We start from the raw sequence: 27,712 nt of genomic DNA on the forward strand, positions 1-27,712 counted from the left end.
GGAAGACTCCGAGGCAGGAGTCTGGGACAGGAGGAGGGACAGGTAAAAAAGGGGGGGCAGAGAGCCAATTTGGGGCTGGGGGGCTGGAGAACTCTTGTAATCTGGGAGGGGCTGCAGGTCCCAAAAGGGGTTGGGAAGTCTCCATCCAGAAAGTGAGGCTTGCGAAGAATAAGAATAAAAAATGTTATTTGATTTCATAGCTACCATGAGCTAAACCTCAGAGGCATCAAGGCAGTGCTTATTTCACGAGGAAATCGGGGAAATGTGGTTTTGCATCTGCTCTGCCTGTGACCATTTTCAGGCCAGCCTTGAACAAACTTCATCCTCTTCTTCTTCAACCTGTTCCTTGTCTTCTTTATTTGTGTGTGTCTATGGGGAGGGGAGGGGTCTGTGTTGTCCTGAATCTGAAGCAAGCCCATTTCTGTGATGCGTCAGAGACTCAGAGTTGGCAAGGTTTTCTCCTCTGTACCAGCAACCTGTTGTTTATTCCTTTTGTTGGGAGGTGCAAGCCTCTTTATGATTCTCACCCATCTTAAAAGAGGTAAAGGAGGAGAGGGGAGAGGTGTGTGTCTCAAATGTAAATCCAAGAGACAGTGGTCTTTCTAGAGAGGAGGATCTGGGGGCTCTAGCAATGGAAGGTTGTTGTTGTTCAGACTGCAATATGGAGAGGGGGTACTTATTACCTAGCAGAGGTGTCTAGAGGAAGCATATCAGCTTTCTTTTTCTAGAATGAATTCTGGACTTGAGTGACTGGGGAACAGGTGCTTCAGAGGGTGCTGGTCCAAGCTGATGGTGGAGCTGGTGGTCTGGAATATCCACTCTAGAGAATGGAGTAGTTGGGGGTGGTTTTGAGTCCAGAGGTTGCCCCAGTAATCTACTGTTTATCAATGTCAGCCACGATGCAAAGGTGCTTGTTGACAACCTGAGTCATGAAGACCCACGGGTTCTCTTGCAGGTTCCAGCAATTCAAGGTGTACAAATTTGGCCCAACCCTGACTCCAGACTGAGTGCCTGCCTGCTGCTGGAAAAATTCAGAGTCTGGTGTAGCTGATGGTTGTTCCTCTTTACAACCAGCACCCGCATGTTTGATTCTCATGTGAAGGCATTTTACATGCTGATATTTGTCTTTTGACTTGCAGCTAGAGTTGCCACCTTCTAAGACACCCCACCACCACAGCAGAGACCTGTTTGTTGAGCATTCATCCTGATTTGCTTGCACACAGTTTTCAGGAAGGTTACACAGTGTCAGCTGTTTATTGAGCATTCGTTCTGATTTGTTTGTGCGGAGGTTACTGAATAGAATCATGTAGAATTGTGTTTATTGCATTAGTCCGTAGATCATAGTAAAAAAAGGGGGTGTTATACAACATCCAATCCATTGCTATCCCACATGTTCCTGTGCATTTTTGCCATCACTTTCCGTACTGCAAAATGCCAGGGGAGGGATGGGTTTATTGTGCAAGGAGTGCCAAATCCACATACTATAATTCCTGATATGTGATTGAGCTCCACCTGCAAAATAGTGACAGCTTGGAAGTGCCCATATATTTTGCCCTGCAGGAGGATTCCTGCTGGAGTTTCCAGATTACCCTTGTATTTTGAAATGCAGATCTGGAAACTTGCTTCTGACGTGTGTGAGTCCACTGTCTTGCAGCTGCTTTCCTCTGCTTGTGAGTTCTTATTTTACATGGTGTGCAGATGACCTCTTGCAAAGTGCACCTAAAACAGATGGAAGAGCTCTTGAAGCATCTGTCTTTACTGAGCTTTTGCAAGAATATTCCGTTTACTGTCATCGCCACAAAACATGCTTCAGAAAACTCACAAAACAATTGTGACCGGTACAAGTCTGTTTTGCAGTGTTGAGATTACAAGGCTTGATAGCAAGTGGGAGGTTGACAGTCCTGAACTTTTTTCAGAAGGGTTGGTTGACTGTGTGAAAAGTGGAAAGTTAGGAAAAATCTGTTTTTAATTTGAGTTGCAGAAATAGATTTGGAGGCTGGTGTCAAGGCTTGTAAAATTGGTGTTTGTGGAGGGATGTGTTCCCTCCTTCTTTTGAAAGAATCAGGGACTGGGTATTATTCATCAACGTTATCTGATTAGTGTGGTGTAGTGGTTAGAGTGTTTAACTAGGACCTGGAAGACCAGGGTTCAAATCCCCACTCAGCCATGAAGCTCACAGGGTGACTTTGGTCTAGTCACTGTCTTCAGCCTAACCTACTTCACAAGGTTGTGAGGATAAAATGAGGAGGGGGAAACCATGTATGGAGAATGAATGAAAGTGCTGCTTGGCCAACTGGAAGCTTACCATGGTGTGCAAAGACCCTTAGTACACTTCTCTGCCTGGATAGAAATCCAGGGAAGGTGAGAAGGTGAGCAATTCTCCTTGTAGCTTGGCAGAACGATATATAGATAACAGGCATACCAACATAAAAAGATCCCTGCTGAATTGGGCCAAAAGGTCCATTCCCCCCCCACATCTATTCCAATATCCAGCTCCCAAGAGTGGCCAAGCACTCTTAGTGTCGGAATTCTATTGAGTTGTGTAGCAGAGTTGCGTAGCGCTGTGGAACGGAGAGTACTGAGCGAGCTTAGTGTGTGTGTGTTTGAATCTTTGCTAAGATTCTACCTTCCCTGCAAATTAGTCAGAGACTTTAAGCTTTAAAATAAGAAACAACTACTTTATTCTGGAAGTACATGTTTGATAGGAAAGAGTTCTATATCTAGCTAACTGGCTATGCTGGAGCAACGAGCACTGGTCCCAGTACTCGCCCTCATCCTGGCTGAGAGGAGAGACAAAGGAAAGATGTCTGCTCCCCTCTCGAGAGAAAGAGAACACTGAGAAAGGTGGGAAGGAACTGGGATCAAATTCCTTTGCTTATCAGCCTAGCAGGAAGGGGAGAGATGGCAGAGGATCAAAGGGATAGCCTCAACCAGCAAGAGGTCTAGCTCTCTAGCTACCCTTATTAACCCCATGCACTTTCTATGGGAAGAAACCTGCGCATGCCGGGCCTGACAGCAACAGCCCTCTCCCCACTTGTGAATCCCAGCAACTGGTATTCAGAAGCACACTGGAGGAAGAATATGGCCATCATGATAGCCACTGAGAGCCTTATCCTCCGTGAACGATGAAGCTTATAGTTGCTTGATAGATCTTGCCTAGATGTGTCTAATCTCCTTTTAATCTAAGACAGCAGCCATTAGGGAACTGATGCATTAAGTGGCTGCTTGTGCACCCTGAGTAAATTAGCACTGGGTAAAAGGTAGCCTTATTCACTCACAATTACAAACCTGATATTTTCATTCAGGAAAGGCGCACTCCAGGACATTTGCACTGCACAGGAGTGAGGCACTTAAGTATTTATATATAGAAGGTGATTTGCTTCGGGGCTCTGTAGCAGAGGCCTCGAAACTAGGACCTGAGGGTTGTTTGATTGGCACTCTGCCTGTGCCCTGCCATTCATCTCTGTTTCCAAGGGAGATCAGCCAGCTCAAGAAGGAAGCCTCTTAATAGCAGTAGGGCCAGATGAGGTTATGTGGTACTGCCTGACACAATAAAGTCTGGGAAGGCCATAGCTCAGGGGCAGAGCATCCGCCTTGCATTGCAGAAGGTCCCAAGTTTAGTCTCTGGCATTTCTGGGTAGGTCTGGGAGAGCCTCCCTGTCTAAAACGCTGGAGCACTGCTGCTAGTCAGTGCAGACAATAGTGATCTGACTCAGCATAAGGCAGCGTCTTATGTTCCTGAAGTCCTTTCCCCGGTGCACTGTTAATTTATGAAACTCAGCGCTTCGAGGCTGACACTAGTTCTGGTGGAATTCTGTCACAAAGTGGCAGATTCAGGTTGCAAGATTGGGAGCTCTTGAGCAACAAACCTGCTTCCCCCGAAAGGCTGGACTTTTTTACAGCAAGAGAAGTGATGGGGAAATGCACAGGAAAATGTGGGGATAACACTTGCTTTGATGTAACGTCATCTAAAATCAGAATGAATACCCGTTCAACAGCCAACATCGTCTAATCTCGCTGCAAGTCATTCAGGAGGGATTCTCAATAAAACACGTCTCCTGGAAGCGCCTTCGCTCTCAAGGCATTCGATGATGGCCGTCGGCTTGAATGGCCTTAAAAGGGGATTAAGCAAACTAATGGAGGAGGAGAGGGCTGTGGATGGCTAGGAACTGTGATGGCTGCATAGAGCCTCCATGTTCAGAGGCAGTCTACACTTGTCAATAGCAGTTGCTGTAGGGACCACCAGCAGGGGAGGTTGGTCTATTGCCTTCATGCGCTGATGAAAGGCACGTGGTTGGCCATGGAGGACAAGGGGTGCTGGATTGCATCAATGTTTGCTTTGATCTAGCAGGGCTTGTCTTATGTCCTTGGGATCTTTATGCAAGCTTTCAAATCAGGGTTAGCAACAAGGGGGGGGGTCTGCTGCTTCAATAAGGCCACCATGACCTCCATTTGCCCCCAATGTGACAGACGCCTGACTTGGGGAAAGGCCTGAGCTCAATGGTAGAGCATGCAGAGGTTCCTAGGTTCAGATAGGAGAGGAAATGTTCCTTGCCTGAAACCCTGGAGACCCGCTGCCTGTCAGTGTAGGCACTACTGGGCTGGATGGACCAATGGTCTGACTCTGAATCAGGCATCTTTCTATGTTCCTAAGCCGTCATGCTGCTGCTAAAGGCAGAGAAGCAGGGCTTGGCTGGAAAGTTGGCAACCGTAGCATCCTGATGAGCAATCGGTTTCTAACTGTTGCAGCCCAGGGAATTGTGAGATGGTGAAGAGGGAATCTATAGTAATAAAATTATCCCTGCTTTCAGTGCCAAGAAAGATCTAAAAGGCTATCATGGCAAGAGATGAAGTTGCTTGGTGCAAAACAATGCATCCTTGTAATTTTTCAGGTATTTCCCGCTTACTGCTTTGTGAGAGTTCTGGCCTCTAATGCATTTGAGATCCCTCTCCACCAGCACACAATCCCCCCATCTCTTACCCTTCCCCCCACCCTTGAAGTGTAAGAGGGACGCAAAGAATGACTCGTATCTGGTGGATGAGTCATGCTGGCAAGCTTTGGCCAAATCTGATGCCACGCTTTTCTGTCCGCTGTGAGGCATTCACTGAAAGGCTGAACCTTGACAAAGGGGAAACCAAGTTAGAGGGGGACGCTGTCACGCTTGGTGCTTTGCCTTCAGAGTGTCAGCATTTGACAGGACGGGTTCAAGCACATACTGGGAAACTGAGGTTTGCGCAGCTAAAAGGGATTAGAGCGCTCTGTTGCCCTAGCGCAGCAAATCCACTTAAAAAAGGAATAAACAGTTGAGTTGTGCTTTAGAAAGTGATGGGAAAACACTATGAAATGTGTGGGATGAATGAATAATTAACAGGAAGACAACCTTTACCCCACAAGTAAATCAGGATAAATGCTCATGGTCATTTAATCTTCCTGCAAATAAATCGGTATGAAGGATATAATTTAACATCCGTGTGAGCATGCTAACACTATTAAAATTGTTATTATGTATTCAATATAAACACACAAAATCCTTTTAAAATACACTAGTCATTTGGCAATTTAAACTGAATATATCAATGAACAGGCTTTTAAACCTTGCTTAATTTTTTTTGGTCATTCCTCTCGTCCACTGGGCTTTGCAGAATGGGTCCTCTCCTTTCTAGGTTTTTGCGTAGTCTATGACTTTTGATGGCCAGTGGCTACCAAGGTTAACAGCTTTTTAAAACCATCCTCTTATGTCTTTTAATATTAGCCTGTTAATTAGCAGAAATTAAAGGCACCAGAGCAGTTTTTCCTGCTCTTGTCAGACAACAATTTTAAAGGCCAGTCTAAGCCACTGAAAAACACCACCAGACTGGTAGTTCTCTTGCGGGTGTATTCTGTAACATGTCATTGATGCAATAGTGCGTTAGCGGTGAATTGACACTGGAGCATCTATACATCATTCCATTTTATTTGTTGTTCTGGGATGCTGGCTTCTCCAATGTTACTGCATTATTGTTGCTCCATAGAGCAACAAAAGCGGGACATCCTCTCCCCCACCGGAACATTTGTGGTATAAAAAGTTTCAGCAAAACGTTGTGGGACATGCAGTGATTAGAAAGAAAACAGTATTTCCACCTCCAGAAACTTTGGAGGCACAAAAAGTGGAATAATGTATAAGCAACTCAATACCATCATGAATGCAAATAATCACAAATGCACAATAAGAAGGATGTCTGGAGGAGCTCACTGTATCTCTCTCCTAAACTACTTTTAGCCAGCCCACCCTTTACTTCTTTTTTGCTGTCAGCAGGGAGAAAAGGTTCTGCTACACTTCCACCCCCTCCTCTCTTTTGCTTTGTTCGAAAACACAAAAAGACGCACGCTCATACAAAGCGGCTATTTTTAATTTGCGTTAATTTTGCAGGCAAAGTCGAGCAACAGAAGGTGGGGGGCCGGAAAGGTCCGGGGAGGGAGGGAGGGAAGGAGGGTGGGCGGCTGTTTCTCAGCTCCCAAAGAGCAAACAGCTGCACTTTTCAAGCGCAATAATTATATGGTTTGCTGGGCTGCTGAAGAATCATATCACCCAATGGAGGAGGAGGAGGGGGCTGGAGTTATGGCAGGAACTGTCCACCCTGGGTTTCATTCCTCCTTGTTAGGGACATTCATGACAAGCCCAACAAAACAGCAGAGCCCAAGGCACAGACAGCAGAGGAGAAGGCTTCTGTGACACCCTGAAGGTTGCCTTGTTTCTTTGTTGTTGGATGAGTCACCCAAGAGTCTGCTTGAGCAGGTTCCTGCAGGTGGTGGTGAAATTCCCCTTGGGCTCAGTCGATGTGTGAGTCGGGGGGGGGGAGGTGCTCAGCGTGCAGTTCACCCTAAGGGGACATTAGCCAGGGGACTGTCAGCTGTGTGGATGCTACGCTTCTGGAGGAACGTGGTCTGTAGTAGTACTTGGCACAGAAATTGGTGTCTTGAGAATCTCCGCTTTTAAAAGCTTCTAGCCCTTATGGCCGTGAAGATAAATGTGTGGTCAATTCCCACTGAAATCCCAGATGCCCAAGAGGCAGCTGAATAAGCTTTGCGGGGGGTGGGCAGGTGAGCTGCCTCCATCAGTGTCCTCACCCCTCCCACAAGGAGCCAAGAGAGAGTGAATTGTACGGAATAAATAAAAAAGCAAAACACAATGACAGTGGGATTAAGAAAGTTGTTGTTGTGATGTGCCTTCAAGTCGATTACGACTTATGGCAACCCGATGAATCAGCGACCTCCAAGAGCATCTGTCGTGAACCACCCTGTTCAGATCTTGTAAGTTCAGGTCTGTGGCTTCCTTTATGGAATCAATCCATCTCTTGTTTGGCCTTCCTCTTTTTCTACTCCCTTGTTTTTCCCAGCATTATTGTCTTTTTTAGTGATTCGTGTCTTCTCATTATGTGTTCAAAGTATGATAATCTCAGTTTCATCATTTTAGCTTCTATTGACAGTTCTGGTTTAATTTGTTCTAACAAGACGGAGGGGTTAAAAAGAAGAAATTCTGCTTGTTGTTTTTTCCCAGTTTGTACATTTTGTACTGAACTCAGAAGTCACCTTTTCTTTTCTCAGAAAGGGGTGGGTTTTTTTTTAAGCATTCAATACACAGTCCCTGTTGCAGTCGGGGAAAGAACCTGCAATGGTGGTGACTTTTGGATCTGGTGAGAGACGCTGAATGGAGTTTCAGCATTTGGAGGGATGTCTGTAACACAGGGTGCAGTCCGGAAGTAGTCTCCTGTATTCCCACCCTGCAGAGGTTCGGGATGGAGAAGAAGATCCACCTAAATTTGACTTCCTGAAAGAAAACCCAAAGTGAAACACAGCCATCATTCAATGTTTACACTTCTCTGAATCTTGCAGTGCAACTCTACAACCATGCAATGTATGCAAAAATGCATATACTAGTATAAAGTGTGCATAAATATGCACATATTAGTGAAAACAACGTGCAAAAAGGCATTATATTATGGCAAAGTGCTTGCAGAAATGCGTATACTAGGCAAAATGGCGTCTAAAATGTATGTGTTAGGAGAAATGGGCACTAAAATGCTGATGGAATTTTCATTAGGACTTTAAAAATGCAAACAGACACGGAAATGCGAAGAGCAGAATTTAAGATTGGGGGGAAAACAGAAACTAAAAGAAACTGAAAATGACAGATGTTCCCATTAGCCCCAGAATGCTTTGCAGTGTGGAAAGGATCCTGAGGGCTGCTTTTGGCTCCTGGTGCAGCCAGTATGGGAAGCCAAACTTCCCTGGGCTTCTCTAGCCTCCCAGGGGCATGTGCCCTTTTTCCTGACATCTTCTGTTGTTGTTTTTTCTGTAGGAGGCCTTGGCATTTTCTGTAGAATCCCAAGATGGCGGCCAACGGCACGATGGGAACTGAATCGGAAAACATGGAACAGCGCATCCACCAGGTCAACAATGAGGTAGGGGAAGGTTCTTCTTCTTCTTGCGTCCAGGTGCCTTTTTTGCCTGGTCAAGGTGTTGCTGATATTGCCACAAGGGATGGAGAGGAAAGAACTTAAGAAGGCAACACCCTCTCCCCTTCTTGGGTAACGAGACAGGTTTGACACGGAGCCACAAACAGTTCCCAACCCACATGGATTCTTTCGCCTGCCTGGAATTGGTGTCCTTTGTTCGCTGACTATTTACAGTGGGTCCCGATGGCATCATTGCCAGCCTGTTGTTGTATTCCATTATTTTCTGCTTTGCCCTCCCACCTCCTTTCAGACCTGATCTGTGATTTTCCCTCACCACCATTCCCACATGTAAAATGCTATTGCAGTGCCCACCTGCTTGGTGTTGACTGGGGAAAAAATCACTGTTGAGACTTGTCAAGGCTATTGTGCCTTTAGTTAGTAGTTTCCTCCTCCGAAAGACAAAAGTCTTTCACCTCAAATTCCTTCCTGTTTACTGTAGTAGCAGAATGACTACGCTCAAGTCTACAGTCTGGAGAACCTTGTGCTCTTCCACCACCACCCAACCAGAGCAGAAGTTTGCCAATTCTGCCCTAACATATCGCATACCTTTTGGGAAATAGCAAAAGGCAGAGGAAACGTTCTGTTCAGTTGCAGAGGCTTGTAGTAGTAATTATTGTAGATTTATGCAGCTCCAAGTAATGTCTGAAGGGAGAGGGCATTACACACTGTGAACAATCATTCTGATACCCATCCCTGCCTTAATCAGCTGGGGCCTCTTCCACTAATTTAGGGCAAGAGCAGCATCTGGCTGTGCCCTGGGTGGCCTCGGCCACCAGCAGGGGTGTAATCATGCAGGGTCTCAAGCGGTCTTAGATCATTTACTTTTTTGGGAGCAGGGTCCCAGCATGGTCCCTATATCTCCAGCATGCTATGAGCCAACCAGCATGAAAGGGGAGTGTGTTAGCCACTGAGAAGAGTCTTCTAATATGCTTCCTTGTCCTTTCCTGTGGATTGGAGACAATCAGAGTGGAAGGAGGTAAGTCAAACACCGAAAAGACTCTTCTCAGTAGCTAACACGCTCCTCTTTCTTGCTTATTGATTCCTAGGCATGATCAAGGATCAAGGGAGGGGGCATGGCTGTGATTCACATGAAGGGATCCTGCATTTCTTAATTTGCCACTACACTGCTGGCCACCAGGCCTGTCCCTTCCCTTCCTTTTTTCTACCATGGTGTCGTTATTCAGGTATATTATTTATATTATACACATATATTTTTTACATAATACATTATAGAAATATATTATTTAGATAATTGATTTTGTTACTAGTGGTGGCTACGCGATTGGAGGTAGCTCACTGATGGCACACTTTGGAAATACTCTCTTTAACCACTTGGTATGGCCGAGTGTGGACTGCAACTTTGGCAGAAAAATTGATTGTGCAAATCAGAAAAGCACAAGGATGCGCAACCCCCCCCCCCCAGTTTGATCTCATGTGGTACTCTTTATACAATCTGGGAATGTTCATGAACCACAGCTTCGTCCTCCTGTTCCCATGGTAACCTATAGAGATCTACTTTGGGACGATGATTGAACTTTTATCGATTGCCTTCCACATGTTACGTTCAGCCTCCATAGTGCCATAAGCAGCTCCCCAGTCTTTTCCTTTGAGAAGTGCAGACAGGAGAGGGCACAGCCAGGCAAAGGATTTACGGACAGACTGCTGCTTCATTAAAAAAAACATGGGTGTACAAAATAGGGATCTCTACCATTTCTAATTTAAACTAGAAAGATTTTTTTTTTTTTAAATCTACAGGCAAAGTGTTCCTGAATATGGAGAATATCTTTCTGGTCCAGATAATATTTTGACCAGGCAACTAAAATTTTGGCTGTGTGGTTAAAGCCTGCTGGTATACTGAGTTAGAATTGCAAAGAAGTTGACTTCGTTCTAAACAGCAATTCTTGTTCCTGCAAAATTGCTGTAAGAATACTTATGTAAATGAGACAGGTTCAGACTATGTAACTAATTTTCTTTTACATGCTCTGTATTGCCAAGGTGTTTTTTTTCCTGAGGGTGGGTGGATAGTGGTGTTAGGATATGCAGTTTTACTGGGGTTACTCAACGAATAATCCAGTGAAATTGATTGTCTGTCAGTTTACAACAGAGAAAAGTACTTCTTCATACAGTGTACAATTAACGAATGGGACTTGCTACCACAAGCTGCTGATGGCTTTTGAAATAATTAGACTGGTATTTGCCAAACTGGTGCCCTCCAGATGTCTTTGGACTACAGTTTCCATCAGCCCCAGCCTCGGAGATTCTCAGAGACACCTGACCAGGCACTGTTGGAGGTCAATAATTGACCGTCAATTGTTGGACAACATCTCGGGTTGCCATGCGGCACCCACAAACACTGTGATCCCCTTTCATATGTCCCCTGGTGCCCATGAAGCCTCTGCACCCACTCACTGCACCTTTCTGTGTGAGATAGCACGGGTGGTTACCCAATCCCCCACTTGGAGTGTCCATAGAGTTGGAAGGGAAGTTGAAAGAGTCACACTCTTTCCCACTTCCCCTTTCAGCTCTCTATATTATTATCTATTATTATTATTATTAAATTTATATCCCAGAAGGAACCCAGGGTGGCAAACGAAAAACAGTTTAAAATAGACTTTAAAATATATTAAAACAAAACATATTTGTAAAAAAAGCTTTAAAAACACTTTAACAAGCAATTCCAACAGAGACGCAGACTGGGATAAGGTCTCTACTTAAAAGGCTTGTTGAAAGAGGAAGGTCTTCAGTAGGCACCAAAAAGATAACAGAGATGGCGCCTGTCTAATATTTAAGGGGAGGGAATTCCAAAGGGTTTCCTATGTTGTGTGGAACAGACCTCCTGATAAGATGCTATCTGCAGGAGGCCCTCACCTGCAGAGCGCAGGGATCGACTGGGTATATAAGGGGTAAGACGGTCTTTCAGGTATCCTGGTCCCAAGCTGTATAGGGCTTTGTACACCAAAACTAGAACCTTGAACTTGGCCTGGTAGCTAATGGGCAGCCAATGCAATTCTTTTAGCAGCGGGGTAACACATTGGCAATACCCTGCCCAGTAAGCAGTCTCGCCGCCGCATTTTGCCCCAGCTGCAGTTTCTGGACAAATCTCAAGGGCAGCCCCACATAGAGTGCATTACAGTTATCCAGCCTGGAGATTACCAGTGCATGAACAACAGTGGTCAGGCTATCCTGGTCCAGAAATGGCCGCAGCTGTCTTACCAGCCAAAGCTGGTAAAAGGCACTCCTAGCCGCTGAAACCACCTGGACCTCTAGTGAGAAAGATGGATCCAGGAGCATCCCCGCATTTTGCACCAGCTATAGCTCCTGGACCAACCTCAAGGGCAGCCCCACTCTTCAAGGCTCAGATTGGCACTGGAGCAGCTAAAGAGAAAGTGGAGTGGCCGAGAGGGTAGGGGGAAGAGAAGGGCAGGAGAGAGGAACAGAGCAACGGAGCGCAGGCAGGGTAGAGAAAGTGGTGTGAAGAGGGCGCCTGGTGGAAGACAGAGGGCGGAGAAAGAATGGAGAGGGAGAGCAATGAATGTACAGTGTGATTTTGACATGCAGGCCAAGGAGGTGCATACGCCAGGATGACTGTATCTCTCATATTGTATTTTTGTTGCTTTTCAACTATCCTCACTGCAGGCTTTGGAGAGCACCAGGAGGATGTTGCAGCTGGTAGACGAGGTAAGAAACAGACAAAGACAAAGACAAATTACTGATTTTTCTTGCAAGTGATTGCCGCTCTGTCATTTGGAGATAGGTGGGCGTTCTGCCCCTTCAACCTGATAACCCAGCCTTGGCTTGCATCGGTTGGCGACAGCATTGTGTGACAGAGAGATAGAATGCAAGGACCTTTAAAAACAAAATTGTGTGAGAAAGTCAGTCACCCGCCACCTCTCCACCTTCCCCTAAATGACTTTGAACTGAAACACCTGGAAGGATGCCTCTCCCCATATCAGCCAGCCCAGGCCCTGAGATTTGCAGCAGAGGCCCTGCTCAAGATCTGAATGGGAGAAGCTCATTGCCCAGTCATGCGGGACAGGACCTTCTCTGCTGTGGCCCCCTGCTTATGGAATTTCCTCCCCAATGGAGGTTCATCAAGCACCCTCACTAATCAGCTTCCAGCAATGTTTAAAGATACATCTTTTCACCCAGGCCTTGGGGGGAAATTGATGTGTCTCAGGCCAGCTCTCAGTTATGATGTCTGCTGCAGTACTGATATAACAGGCTTGATTTTCTTTATTTAAATGAATGTTTAGGGTTTACTAATGGTTTTATTTTGTAATACTGAATTTTTGTTTTGTTTTAATTGGATCTAAATTAAACTGCTTGGGGATCTTAAGCCGCCGAGGAATATTTCGAAATGAAATGAGATAAATAAAGCTGCCTGCTACTTGAAAGGCTATAGCTCACAGGCCTTGCCCTGTGTTAGAAAATGGACTATTTCAGGCAAGAGGTTTTGAAAATGTGTTCTCAATCAAAGGAAAAACAGCAACCAATTTTGTAGCTCCTTAGAAGACTAAAATGCTTTAGTATGGACTGGCGCCCACTTCACAACATCAGGAACTGGTGATAACAGAATCATCTTCGCAGTTAATGCCACTGTGCAGAATCATTTTGCATACATTTAAGATCTAATTCAAGGATGGCTAAGCCACGGCTCACCCATCTGCAAGAAGTAGTCTACCAGTCATCCTAGGTGTTCCTAGATGTGTTCCATCGGCGGTCCTCAGGTTAGAAACTGGTCTAGCTTCGCTTAAGTCCCAAGCCTGGAAGGCTGCCCTAAATTTTTGGCTTAAAATGTCATATGAAAATTCTTCTGGCTACCTCCCTTTACTTTGGGAAGATCCTTTCATCTCAACATGGGCCCAAACGTATACAAACTATCTTGTAAGTATTGGCCTTTCAGCTGAACATCTGGTGTCTCAGGATTTAAAGTCAGCTAAGCTTTCAATCCTGACCCGCATTAGTGACATGGACTTTCAAAGTTCCATCACCGCTGCCACTTCGACCTTTTCCCCTATTCATTTTGGTTTAAGTTTTGCGCCACTACTCAGTGTCCCCTATTTGGAATACCTCACGATCCCTAAATATTGTCTAGCCTTTATGAAGGCTAGATTCAACTGTCTCAACTCCGCCCTATTAGAAGGGAGATTCCAGCGCATTCCTTATGCAAATCGCTTATGTCCATGTGGTGTTAACGGCATAGAAACCTTATTTCACGTCGTCTTTGAATGTTTTTTATATGATGATATTCGTTCTAAATTTATAACTCCTATTATAAATAAATTTCCTTACAAACCACTTGACCGCTTACTTTTTTATCTTCTGTCTGCGGCTAGCAGGGATACTACCTTGCTAGTAGCTAAATACATTTTTGCGGCCCAATCAGCTCGGAGGGTATTCACCCCTCCAGATGTTCCCATTTCTCCATAGTCTTATAACTGTTTTATTGCTCCATTGTTTTTACCGTTTTTATTATGAGTGTTTTCGCCACGCTATGTAACTGTTTTACCGTTATTTTATGATTGTATCTTTGTACTTTTGTATAATTGTTCATAGCGTTATATGTGAATGTTCTGGTCTATGACCGTAACAATAAATAATAAGAATAATAGTCTACCAGTCCCCAGCAGCCGTATCTCCCAATCTGATTGGGAAATAAAGCACTCTGCCTGCTCCTTAGAGAGCAATTTCTAAAGCAGTTATGGAGAGAACCTTTGGTCTGCCAGATTTTGCTGAGCTACAACTCCCATCTTCCCTGTCTATTGGCCATGCATGCTGGGGCTGATGGGAGTTGTAGTTTAGCAACATCTAGAGGGCCAAAGGTTCCCCATCCCAGCTCTAATGGGTAACTGGAGGGATCTTTTTATCTCCAATCTTTGTGCTAAGCAGCACAGCACTAAGATCGGATATAAAGACTGTGTGCTCTTTAAGAGTAAAAGGAAGTGTTTCCAGACACCCCACCCTGCTACTCTAGTGGGGAGGGCTGGAAATGCTGGTTGTGTGTGTATGTGCATATGTGTGTGTGTGTATCTTCATGTGTGTTTGTTTGTGAGAATGTATGAATTTGTGTGGGCGTGTGAATGTGAGAGGAGAGAAGGAGAGGAAGTCCTGTGTGCCTGCATGCCTAGTATGTGTGTGTGTGTGCAGGTATCTGCATTGGCCACAGCCACCACTGGCATGTGGCCCTCAGAGCAGTGGCAGACCATCAATGCGGCCCTTGAGCCTGAAAATTTAGCTGGCCACCCATCCTTGAATTGAATTGCTAGTTAACTCTAACCTTTGCATTCCCCCCGCCCTTTACACCCATCTGATGAAATGGCCTCTAGTCCACTGGAGCTTATTTGCCTTTGGCTACATCTACAACATACATTTAAAGCACATGCCCACGTTCCAAGATTCCTGGGAACTAGTTTCATAAGGATGCTGGGAATTGTAGTTCTGTGAGGGCTAAACTACAATTCGCAGGATTATTTGGGGGAAGCCACGTGCTTTAAATGTATGGTGCTGATATGATTCTTAAGGTGCACAAGGAAAATGGAAATGGACTGCCTTCAAGTCAATTCCGACTTATGGTGACCCCATGAATAGGGTTTTCATGGTAAGTGGTATTCAGAGGGGGTTTACCATTGCCTCCCTTTGAGGCTGAGAGGCAGTGACGGGCCCAAGGTCACCCAGGGAGCTTCATGGCTGTGTGGGGATTCGAACCCTGATCTCCCAGATCATAGTCCAGCACCTTAACCACACACCACACTTGGCACACTGGTGCAAAAGTTACTGTTATTTTTGCTGCAACAGACTAGCACAGCTACTCCTCTGGAAATTTTATCAAAGGAATGTCCGTCAAAACCAGGCATTTCCTGGTTAAAGAATATGTTTCTGAAGCCAGCTGGGAATTGTCTAGCTGTGCAGCCGTGTTTTGTTTTTCTTTGGTTTTTCTTCCAGTTGTGTCTGGTCCCTTGTTTTTGTGTGAGCTTCTTCAGGCCTCAGAAATCATGCAAAACCTTGGGAGGATTTTAATGTTCTTTTCCCCCTTCCAAACAGAGCAAAGATGCTGGGATTCGAACTTTGGTTATGCTGGACGATCAGGGAGGTAAGGCCTGAGGCTTAACAACAGAGCGCTTGCTGAGCGTGAAGATAATGGCTATGTTCTGTCTCTGGATTTGCATTTGCTAATATAGAACCAGAACAAGGACTCTAAGGATTAATGCCCTTAGCGCAGGTGTGCAGGAACCCACAGGAACCTGTGGGGCCCTTCAGAAGGTGCTGAACGGCAGCTCCTATCATCTCTGGTCATTGGCCATGCTTGCTGGGCTCGTGGGAGCTGTAGTTCAGTAACAAGTGGAGGGCCAAAGTTTCCCCACACCTGCCTTAGAGGGAAGAATATCCCATTGTTGGCCACTCTTCAACTTCACTGGTGGTGGCTGAATCTACACAGGCAGCAGAGTAAGGTCCTAGTATGGACTGTACCACTTCAGAAAGTGGGAGGAAGATACCATGTTTGAATGCTGCTCCACATGCAATAAAAAAAGTCCCTCGAGTAGAAAACTTGCATACCGAGGGGAAAAGCTGGTTTACTAAATTGGCATTTCTCCTTGACGCACAACAGGCACCTGCTGAAAACATTTCTGTTTTGCCAGGCTTGTGGAGGCAGTTGTGTTTTTAATTGTATTTTTAATGTTTTTAATTGTACGGTGTGTTTATTTTTTTTAAAAAAAACTGTTGTAAACCGCTTTCATGCAGTACAAATAAATAAGTTTGTAGTCCAAAACGCCTGGATGCCATCAGGTTGGGGGAGGCGGGGCTACACAGGCTGCACCTGTCCTGAAAGGGAACTCCAGCAGCGGCGGCTGGTTCCTGCTGAGAATGATGGGGCGGAAGGCAGGGAGACCACCAGTGGATGGAGCCAGAGCAGGAAGGCAGGGCAGGGAACTGGCTGAGGGCAGAATGAGATGGTGGGGCGGTGCCTCATTTAGCCCAATGGACCAGTCTGCATTGCTGTTGGAGGGGAGATTTTAAAACCAGCCTTAAGGAAGCATTAAAAATGGGGATTCCTTCCCTGCAGTCTGATGCGGTTCATTCCACCATCTCAGTCTTCGGCACACATAGATGCAGCCTGTGTGTTCAAACAGGTCAGTGAATGTGGGTGGCTGATTCTTGAGTATTGGGGCCGAGGGATTTGACTGGCTTTGCTTCCATCTCCTCCTGCTCAGAACAGCTAGACCGAATTGAGGACGGCTTAGACCAGATTATCCAAGACATGAAGGAGGCAGAGAAGAACCTCACGGACATGGCCAAATGCTGTGGCCTCTTTGTTTGCCCTTGTGCCAAGTAAGTCCTTCCGTAAAATCAACAGAACTGCCGTTTTGGATCAGAGCAAAGTAAGTTCGTCATCATGTTTCCAGCGTGGGCAAGCTCTAGGAGAGTTCCCAGGCAGAGCATGAAGGCAACAGCCCATTCCCTGCTGTTTCTCCCCAATGCCTGGTGCTCAGAGGTAGACTGCTAATACACATGGAGGCTTTCGTTTTCCCCTCTCATGATTAACAGCTCTTAATTTGTGGATTTGCCTTTGTCCATCATGGCCGAGATGAAAAATCTTGGGATCCCCTCCCCTCTCCACCTAACACTTTTCCCAGCAGTGTGGGTTGCAGTGAGGGTGCAAGCATAATTACCTGTTGGATTCCTGTCTGGATGTTTGTTCTTTTCAAACTTAGGTTAAAGAACATAAAAGACATGGAGGCCAACAGGGCAGCATCCAGCAACACCCAGGACAAAGTGGTCTCTCGGCAACCCTGCATGGTGGCTGATGGGAATCAGATGATCATGAGTGGGCCCTTCATCCAGAGGTAAGGAGCAGAAGGCGTGGCAAGTCTCTCTTTTAAGATAGTGTTTGCTAAACCTTCCATGGCTGCATCACGCTCTTCATTTCCTTGGATTAAAAAATGCAAACAGACTCCACTCTTAAATTGAAAGAAGTTTACTTAGGACCAATGCCAAGAGCTGAAGCAGTCATAGTTTGTTGTAAATATTGTTCTTTCACCTTGAAGGGCAACATGTTATTTACTGTTCATTGGAACCTTTGTTTCCTCCTCCACTTATGAGTATATATATTTAATGTACCAGTTATTTTGTAAGGCATTTCCAAAGAATGGCTTTGCGGGTAATTATCATTGTCATAAGTATTATTTTTATTAGTTAGTTTCCAAATTTATATCTTCCTCACGAAGGAGAAAAACATAACAAAGCAATTGAACAGCAACAAACAGAAAAGCATTCCAAAAACAGTTAAAACATTCTAAAACCCAGTTACAGTTTAAAAACATTCTTCCATCTGGTGATCTCCAGGTTTCCAAGGACAGACCCCTTTAGGCATCGAACACCTGGGTAAACAGGAATGTTTTCAACTTCTTCCTGAAAGTCAGCTAGTGCAAAACGCAGCAGCCAGACTGTTGGCGAGGACCAGCCGGTCCGCGCATATAACACCTGTTCTGGCCTGTTTGCACTGGCTACCTATCTGTTTCCGGGCCAGATTCAAGGTGCTGGTTTTGACCTATAAAGCCTTATATGGCATGGGACCGCAATATCTTGTGGAACGCCTCTCCCGCTATGAACCTACCCGGTCACTTCGCTCAGCATCTAAGGCCCTCCTCTGGGTACCAACTCACCGAGAAGCCCGGAGGACAGTTACTAGATCTAGGGCCTTTTCTGTAGTGGCCCCCGAATTGTGGAACAGCCTCCCCAAAGAGGTACACCTGGCACCTATGTCCCTATCATTCCGGCGCCAGGTTAAGACCTGGCTATGCTCCCAGGCATTTTAATGTTTAATGTTCATAACTTTTAAACTTTTATATTTTGTTTAATATAGTATTTTGTTTTGTTGCTTGTGTTTATCGTTTGTAATCTGATTTTACTGTGTTATTTTTGTATTTTAACCTTTTTGTACACCGCCCAGAGAGCTGTTTGCTATGGGCGGTTTATAAATGAAACAAACAAATAAATAAATAAAATAAATAGCGATGGAGACAGATGGGCCTCATTGAGGAGGGCAGTCCACAAACAGGGAACCACCACTGAAAAGGTCCTGTCACCGGTCAGGGCCAACTGGGCAACCCCTGGTGGCAGCACCACCCACAAGTCCTCACCTGCCGATCATAGGGTCTGAGATGGCTGATAATATTAAAAAGGTTCCCTTCTCGAATGCAAGAGAGACTGTTGCTTCTGAGTGAGTCCCTGTTTTGGGCAATGCTTCCTGATTGGAAGCAGGCAATCCAGAGCAGATACTCATGCAGAGATAGCCTCTCCTGAAGGCAAGCAATTGCACTGAGGCTCTGGTTCATGTGATAAATGATCCAGTTGTACTTCATGCAGAGCTGAGGGTCAGTCGCCCACCCCTCCAGCTGAAGGTAGGGAGCAAAGCCAGAAGAGTGAGTTGTAGCAAAACACAGGAAAACTGCCTCCTCTGCCTGTTTGGGTGCTTTGGGATCCCATGAAGCCTTGACTGATTTGATATACTTATCCTGGCATGTTACTGTAAACTGGCACAGAGTCTAGGAATTATTGCTTGAAGAGTATAAAAATCCAGTCTTGGAGCAGAAACTCCACTTCAGCATCTTCCAGTTTATTCCACTGGCATGTGGATGCTTTTCTCCCTCTGTCATAATGCTAGTATCCAAAGGGGCCATCCAAGGAAGCTGAACGTTGGAAGACTCAGGCCAGAATAAAGGAAGCACTTCTTCCCACAGCGCAGAGTTAAACGATGGAATTTTAACTCTAGAAGTCTTACATGGCTTGGGACCACGATACCTGATGAAATGCCTCTCCCGACACGAACCCACCCGTACACTACGCTCAATATCAAAGGCCCTCCTCCGAGTGCCTACTCTGAGGGAAGCTGGGAGGCTGGCAACAAGGGAGAGGGCCTTCTCAGTGGTGGCCCCCAAATTATGGAATGATCTTCCTGACAAGGTGTGCCTGGTGCCAACACTGTTATCTTTTTGGCGCCAGGTCAAGACTTTCCTCTTCTCCCAGGCATTTTAGCATGTGTTTTTAAATTGTTTTTTAAAAATGTGTTTTTAAATTTGTATATTTGTTTATTTGTTTTTAATGTTTTTAATTGTTGTAAACTGCCCAGAGAGCTTCAGCTATCGGGCGGTATACAAATGTTTAATAACAATAACAATAACAATAAATAAATAAATAAATAAATAAATAAATAAATAAATAAAGTAATTTGCTCCCAAAAGAGGCAGTGATGGCCACCAACTTGGATGGCTTTAAAAGAGGGTTATCGTTATTATCATTATCATTCTTTTATTTTATTTATTAGATTTATATCCCACCCTTTCTCCCAGTAGGACCCCTAGGAGCAGAAGGGTTAGACAAATTCACGGAAGATAAGGCTATCAGTCGCAATCAGCCAGTATGGCAACGGTCTCCCTCCTCTGTTGGAGGCAGTATGCCCTCTGAATGCCAGTTGCTGGGAATCACCAGTGGGGAAAGTGCTCAGGTCCTGCTTGCAGGGTTCCAGTGGGGCATCTGGTTGGCCACTGTGAGAACAGGACGCTGGAGTGGAAAGGCCCCCTTTGGCCTGATTTCAACTAGAGGGCTTTTCGTATGTGTGGTTGATTCAGGATAACGAAAGACGACGTGGAGGAAGAGATGGAGCAGAACTTGACCCAGGTGGACAGCATGCTTAGCAACCTGCGCAGCATGGCCATGGATATGAGCAACGAAATCGACGTTCAGAGCAAGCAGGTGGACAGCATTAGGGAAAAGGTGGGTGATGTGCCGCGCTGTGACGGGCTGGGGTAGAGAGTGTGCGTACATTTTTAAAAAGCTATAATTCCAAATCCTGCATCATGTCATCTGCATCTTGAATAAATCATGCAGATTAACTTTACCCTCCCCAACACTGTGTTGCACAGTTAAAGGATTTACGGATCATGAGATCCATTTTCTATTCCAGATTAGGGGGACCTTTGGCCCTACAGATGTTGCCGAACTGCATCTCCCATCATCCCTGGCCATTGACCAAGCTTGCTGAGGCTGATGGGAGTTGTAGTTCAACATCATCTAGAGGGCCAAAATTTCCCCACCCGTGCCTGCTCCCTACTTGGTTATCAACAGCCTCTTCGTAGAGCAGCCTGTCCCAACCTTTGGGGCCTCCAGATGTTGCTGGACCACAATTCCTGTCATTCCTGACCATTGGCCATGCTGGCTGGGGCTGATGGGAACTGTAGTCCAGCAATATCTGGGGATCCAAAGTTTGGGAAAGGCTGTCTAGAGCTTAAAAATATACACCACCCTTGCCTAACCTGGTGCCCTCCAGATGTTTTGGACTACAATCCGTTTGTTTGGTTGAGGTGGCTGGGGCTGCTGGGAGTTGTAGTTCCAAATATCTGGAGTACACCAGGCAGGGAAGGGGAGGCGGTCCATTCTGTGGATATTTGTTGGCCCACCAGTAGGAGGCTCTGTTGTTCACTTCCTTTCGAAGGACCTTTCTGGTCACACACGTGGGCAGGGGCAGGCACACACACACATTTGGAATATTGAGTACTGTTTTGGTTGCCCCAGATAAATAAGGATAATGCAGAGCTTCAAAAGCTTCAGAAAAGGGCAAAATTATGGCGGTGGGTGGTTAGTTTAGAAGAAAAAGACAACTAAGGGGGGAGATGAAAGAAATGCATAAAAGAGAAAGAAGACACTTGTCTCTCTTTAGCACCTATTCTACTCATAATGAGTAAGGGGAACATGTGAGTTGGGGTGAGGAGGCTAGGCCTGCCCTCTGGCTCCATCACCACCACCCCATTTGGAGGGTGACCATCTGCACTTCACAGCTTCCTGCTCTCCTAGAGGCTCCCCAACATGATGTAGAACCCCAGTTTGGATTCTACGCTGTGTGAGGAATCTAGATTAGTATATTTATTTAAGAGTGCTTGTATGCTGCTTAATGTTTCCAAAATTTCTTAACCTGCGTACAGTCTAAATGAACAAACAATAAATCACTAAAACATTAAAACAAAAACACAGCCTAAAATCAGGAAAAATAGCAATATCAAAAGACACATATAAAAGCAGAATGAGCCAATGTGGTGTATTGGTTAAGGTGTTGGGCTATGACCTGGGAAACCAGGGTTCAAATTCCCACATAGCCATGAAGCTCACTGGGTGACCTTGGGCCAGGCACTGCCTTTCAGCCTCATGAAAACCCTATTCATAGGGTCGCCATAAGTTGGATTCGACTTGAAGGCAGTACATTTACGTTTTTAAAAGCAGAATAAAACAAATTCAGAAGATTCAGAAGTATAGCAGGCTCCCTGCTGCAGACAGGTGCCCTCCTACTCACAGAGAGTGAACTTAATTGAGGAGGAGGCATGGACCTTTCCACATGTGCACCTGCTCTCCCCATTTTATTTCTTATTGCATTTATATCCCACTGTTCCTCCAAGGAGCTCAAGGTGGTATCCATGCTTCTCCTCCCTCTCCATCTTATCCTCACAACAACCCTGTGAGGTAGGCTAGGCTGAGAGACTGTGACTCTTCAGCTCAAGGTGACCCAGTGAGCTTCATGGCCGAGCGGGTATTTGAACCTTGCCCTCCCAGGTCCTGGTCGGACACTCTAACCACTGCACCACACTGGCTCTCATTCATGTGTTCTACTTACTGAGTTCATAATAGATTCAGGGCAGGCAAGAGCAGGTTCTTCACACAACGCAGTGATTCAGTGAATGCAACCTTTGCCAACCTGGTGCCTTCCAGATGTTTTGGACTTCAACTCCCATCAGCCTCAGCAGCCACCACGATAGCAGGGCACCACATTGGCTCCCCCTAGTGTAAGGTCAAGGATTATCAATACCTTGGCGCAGTCTTTAACCAAAATGGAGCCAACAATCAAAAAAGCAGAAGAAAGCTAGGACTGGGGAGGGTAGATATGAGAGAACTAGAAAAGGTCTTCAAATGCGAAGATGTATCAATGAATACTAAAGTCAGGATCATTCAGACCATGGTATTCCTGATCTCCGTATATGGATGTGAAAGTTGGACAGTGAAAATAGCGGATAAGAGAAATATCAACTCATTTGAAATGTGGTGTTGAAGGAGAGCTTTGCGCATACCATGGACTGTGAAAAAGACAAATAATTGGGTGTTAGAACAAATTAAACCGGAGCTGTCACTAGAAGCTAAAGTGATGAAACTGAGGTTATCCTACTTTGGACACATAATGAGAAGACATGATTCATTAGAAAAGATAATAATGCTGGGGAAAACAGAAGGGAGTAGAAAAAGAGGAAGGCCAAACAAGAGATGGATTGATTCCATAAAGGAAGCCACAGACCTGAACTTACAAGCTCTGAACAGGGTGGTTCACAACAGATGTTATTGGAGGTCGCTGGTTCATCGGGTCGCCATAAGTCGTAATCGATTTGAAGGGACTTAACAACAACAACGAAGTGTAAGGTGTAGTTTATGCCTCAGTTGCATAGCTTCAGCTATGTGCATAGCCAGGCCCACTGCTGAAACAGCTTCTGCATCGGTTTGGGTTGTCTGTGTGGGAATGCTGGAGGAAAATTACATTTGTTTTCCCCATCCTCCATTTGCCCTCCCATTCATCACTTCACTTTTCTCCCCAGGCCATTGCCAATGTGATTAGCATCAACGCAGCCAACAACCAAACTACCAAGATGCTGAAAAAAGTCTGAACCGCCTGCCAGCCACCTTTTACTCCCCCACCCCATCTCTCAAAGAAACAGCTTCTTCCACCTGAATTTGGATTGATTTGTATCAAGGTGATTTCAAATCAAGCTTCCCATTTTGAAGTCCACTTCCTTAACAAGTGTGCATGCTAACTGGAGAGTAATGCTAGAATCTGAATGCTAAAACAACTAAATCACAGTGGTTTGCAGCTCAATAGAGCCTTTATACAAACAAGGAACATAATCCTCCAGTCCTGCATCCCATTTTATATGCAGAATTATGATATCTGTCTGCACAAGAGACTGTTTTCTGTTGGGATCACTCTGTAGATGCGCAAGGATACTAAGCAAGATCACTTACTTGAAGGCTAAGGCTGCAGTCCTATTTGAAAGTCCCTTTGAACAGAGTGAGAGTTACTTCCTGCTAAACACACACAGGATTGGGCTGTTCATGTGCATAATTTTCCATAAGCAAGGATTGGCACTTACTGGGCAAAATGGTGTCTCTCCATAGATGGGAAGTAAATGTCTGTGCTGCTTAGTTAGTAGATTGATAACTATTCATAATTGAGAACTGAACAACACATGACAGAGTTTGGGTTTGTTGGACAGTGTGAAAGAGAAGTACAAGGTCTCCTGAGCAGGCTCAGTGGCTGATCTTGATGAGATCTTCTTAGTCCCAGCACCTACGATGAGCCCAGGACAAAGTCCAAAATAATAAATTCAATTCATTACTTATTATGGGAAGCACTGTTATGGGGAAGAGTCATAGCTCAGTGGTAGAGAAACTGCTTTGCATGTAGGGTGTGACTTCTGTCTGAAATCCTGGACAGCCACTGCCAGTCAGTGTAGACAGTACTGAGCTAGATAGACCAACGGCCTGGCTCAATATAAGGTAGATTCCGATGTTCCTGTTATATAATGCTTAACCACAAAGTCACATATTTCTCCTGTTTACGTTTTATTTTTTTTTAAATACCGATAAGTAAATAAAGTAAAACCAACCTTTAACTCTAACTGTAGGATAAATGTTCATGCTGCTCAGTTTTATGAGTTATTTGTATTAAATTCTCTTTCATTTTAAGCCAGGGGTGGGAATGATGATGCTTTAGTATCTCTCAAGCATATTCTGTTTGATACACAATACCCACACCTACAGACAACATCTGGAGAGGGACCATAGTTCAGTGGCAGAGCACTGCTTGGCAGGCAGAAGGTCCCACATTCAGTCTCTGGCACCACTGTTTTCAAAGGATCAGGTAGCAAGTGAGGAGAAATAACTTTTTTTTGCCTGAGATCTTGCAGAGCCACTGCCAGTCAGAGTAGATCAGCACTGATCAACCTGGTGTCCTCCACCTCTTTTGGTCTGCAATGTGTGGGCTGGGGCTGATGGGAGTTGTAGTCAGTGGAGGCTGGTTTTACTCCGAACAACCTAGGAGCTGTCCAAGGTGCAAAACAACGGAAAGGCTTTCAGCACCTTGGGCAGCTTCTTGAAAGTTCAGACTAAAACCCGGAGAGGATTCGCTGCCCCACTGACCTCGGAGCCACCAGTTTCCACTGGCTATAATGCAAAATAACTGGAAGGCACCAGCTTGATGAATGCTGGAGTGGACATTACTGAGCTAGATGGGCAAACAGTCTTGATTTAGTACAGGGCAACCTCCTATCCTCATACCTACGCATGCATGGCCTGGTTTAAATTGCAACTTGGCACTGTGAATTTTGATATTCCTATTTTGTTACAATTTTCCAAATTTGTGATGTAAGTGAGGTGGTTTTTTTAAAAAAAACAAGGCATTTTTTAAGGATGGACAAATCTTGTCTTTTTTGTTTATTTATTTCTTTATGTTACTAAAAGGATTGTATCTATGTATATTTTGAAGAAACTTTTCCTAATAATCTACAGGTTTGGTGATTCCCGCTCCTCCACAAAATATGTTTTATGTCCTTCTCTTTGCTGCAGTGGCTAAAAAGGGAGGGGGGAGCAGGAGGGATGGATCATATGTGGGAGGGGGCTGAACGTCCAGCTTTGCCCCTGCAAGCTTCATTCTGACTTCTTCTTTGGATTAGCAGCTCGGTACAGTTCAAAGACGCAATAGGCAACCCCTAGGAAAAAGAATTTATCCATATCACTTATAGGAAACCTTGACAAGGCTTGAAGCAATATTGTGTTCACACTTGCCCTTTTCTCTGAAATTGACATCCTTTGTTCATTCACTTTTTATCATTTATGATATATGTATGCCACCCAATAACATAAGTTCCCTGGATGGCATCCAATAAAGACTTAATCAATAATGATGATGAATCCAGACGATATCATTGCCAAATCATTGCACACCAGTGTTTCCTGAGTTGTATTCCTCTATGATTTTTCAGACCTGATTAGTGGCAATTATTTTTTCTTTTGCAATAAAACACAGTTGCAGCACCAGTGAGCATTATCAAGACTGGTAAGGGAGCAACAGTTCCTTAAGTCAAACACTTCCTGGTTCAGCCTGTTTTACCTGTTCTTGGTCAGAGTAGCTGAAGAATTGTCTCTTAATTTCCCCTTGTTACATTACGTGCTGTAGCCTTGGAAAGGGTTTAACAACTTTAACTACTATATACACATGCTTACATATACGTATGAAAAAATATGAAAAAATGCAAAGGAACACACACACACACAATGGGGAACAGGAGCTGACTAAGGAACCATCAATCACTCATCTATAGCTATGCTGAACAGGAAGCCATAAAACACAATGAACCTGAAAGGAGGAACTTCTTAATTAATATTGCAGGAGGGATGGAAGGATCTGTCCATTTGAGTTCTCTTAGTTTCTCAGTTTTGCAATCTCAAATTCAGTACTCGACATTTCTGCAGAAATTTGCAATTTTTAAAAAAAATTCTCATGAAAATTCTTCATTTTTGTGTGAATTTCTACAAACACATTTTTGCATGCAGTTTTCATAATGTACACATTTTTGCAAGTACTTGCTCCTAATATAATGCATTTTATATATTATTTTCAGTAATATATTCATTTTTATCCACACTTTACGCTAACATAAATGTTTTTGTAAACATTGGTTAGAGAACTGCATCACAAAATTTGGATAAGTGTGAATTTTGAAGGATGGCTGTATTTTGATTCTTGCATTGTTTTGGAAATGTGAATTTGATAGATTTAAAATCACACTGAATCAAATTCCTCCCCCATCCATAGTGGCAAGGGACATTTGCTAAACGGGACTCACATGTGACAAAACACTACATATTGCTATGCGGGCGTGGGGGCCACTACTGGATAAAATAATTTCCATTTTACTACCAGTTCTAGCTAATAGCAAAAGACCAATGTCTCATCCTCGCTAAAGGGCTTTAGTGTGGAAGTGACCCTACAGAAACAGCTTGCATGGGTGAAAGCCTTACTTGCTAAATGCAGTTGGATTTTGTTCAGAGTAAATACAGTATTCATCAACCCATGATTGATGGTTTTCCTCGATCATCACGTTAGAACTGAAAATTGCTTAGCCAATTTGGGCACACACACACACAAAGCGTGATTTGGCTTAGCTGTTTTCCTGAACTCTGCAAGATGTTCCAATGTTCAAAGATGTTCAAGTGAGGTTAAAGGCTACACAATCTTCATGCTCAGTCTGGAGTCAATATCTGAGGGTGCAAAGGTGGGCTGCTGGGGAGGGAGGCTGGAGAGGAAGGGTATGGCCTGTTGCACGACTGGAGGTGTGTTCAGCTGGCACAATAGCAGTGTTGGATGCCTCCTACAATGTTTAAGACTGTGGAGACATCATTTTGAAATGTCACCTGAAAGCTAACCTGTATATTCCAAACTGGAGGAGGGGAGAGGGGCAAGAAAGATGTGCATTGCATTCCTTCACAATGTATCCCTTTGAATAAAGTGACCAAGCTTTACCCAAACCACTTATAGTCTTTCTGTGTGTACGCATGCATGCATGTATGTCCTTTCATTGCCAGGGGCAGGGGAGACCCTGAAGGTCATGAGTTGCTCTAGAACTCTAGAAGGTGAGAATACGACCCGGGGCCAGAATGGCAACAAAACTTAAGGGGAGTTTCAGAAAACCCCACAGTTATCGTGCTCTGAGCTTAGAGCAGTCTTCACCATCCTGGCACCCTCCAAATGTTTTGGACTACCATTACCATCAGCACGTCTGGGGCTGATGGGAGTTGTAGTCCAAAAAATTCTGGAGGGCACCAGGTTGGTGAAGGGTGGCTTAGAGCATCAAGAAACCACAATGAGGGCTAAATATGGAGCATATTGGTTTCTTTCATAAATGGGCAGAATTTCTGTCCCTTTGAAAGTTGTCCTTGTGGCTTTCTGGCATTTTGATTCTATTAATTATTATTGTTTGATAAATTACATGGGGGGAAAGGCAGATCCCTACCCCCCAAAAATTGTAAAAGGCGGGAAATGAGGGAGCAAAGAGGAGACTCAACAAGCTGCTGCAGTTCTAAAGATGCTGATGAGGGCAGCCGTCCCCAACCTTTTTGATCCTGGAGA

General features: G+C 44.7%; 2 protein-coding genes across 3 annotated transcripts in view; one reads left to right on the forward strand and one right to left on the reverse strand.

The window, feature by feature from the left end:
• On the forward strand, window positions 1-24,270 carry LOC133370381 (synaptosomal-associated protein 25-like). 2 transcript variants are annotated; one of them, XM_061596618.1, is made up of 8 exons: window positions 1-42; window positions 8,340-8,442; window positions 12,133-12,174; window positions 15,538-15,586; window positions 16,707-16,824; window positions 17,208-17,339; window positions 20,124-20,268; window positions 23,124-24,270. In XM_061596618.1, exons 2-8 carry the CDS (start codon window positions 8,371-8,373, stop codon window positions 23,190-23,192), a joined length of 627 nt encoding a protein of 208 aa, XP_061452602.1. In that variant the 5' UTR covers window positions 1-42; window positions 8,340-8,370; the 3' UTR covers window positions 23,193-24,270. The 2 variants fall into 2 exon arrangements, with proteins under 2 accessions (XP_061452602.1, XP_061452603.1); XM_061596619.1 differs by lacking the exon at window positions 1-42 and adding an exon at window positions 6,375-6,430.
• Window positions 24,131-27,712, reverse strand: part of LOC133370382 (cytochrome c oxidase subunit 7A2, mitochondrial-like) — a 10,878-nt gene continuing 7,296 nt past the window's right edge. The window contains exon 4 of the mRNA XM_061596620.1: window positions 24,131-25,292. Within this exon, the coding sequence (XP_061452604.1) occupies window positions 25,231-25,292 (62 nt within the window). The 3' untranslated portion in view covers window positions 24,131-25,230. The remainder of the gene's footprint in view (window positions 25,293-27,712) is intronic.

Source organism: Rhineura floridana, chromosome 15 (genome assembly GCF_030035675.1).
Source record: "Rhineura floridana isolate rRhiFlo1 chromosome 15, rRhiFlo1.hap2, whole genome shotgun sequence".
Lineage (NCBI taxonomy): Eukaryota > Metazoa > Chordata > Lepidosauria > Squamata > Rhineuridae > Rhineura > Rhineura floridana.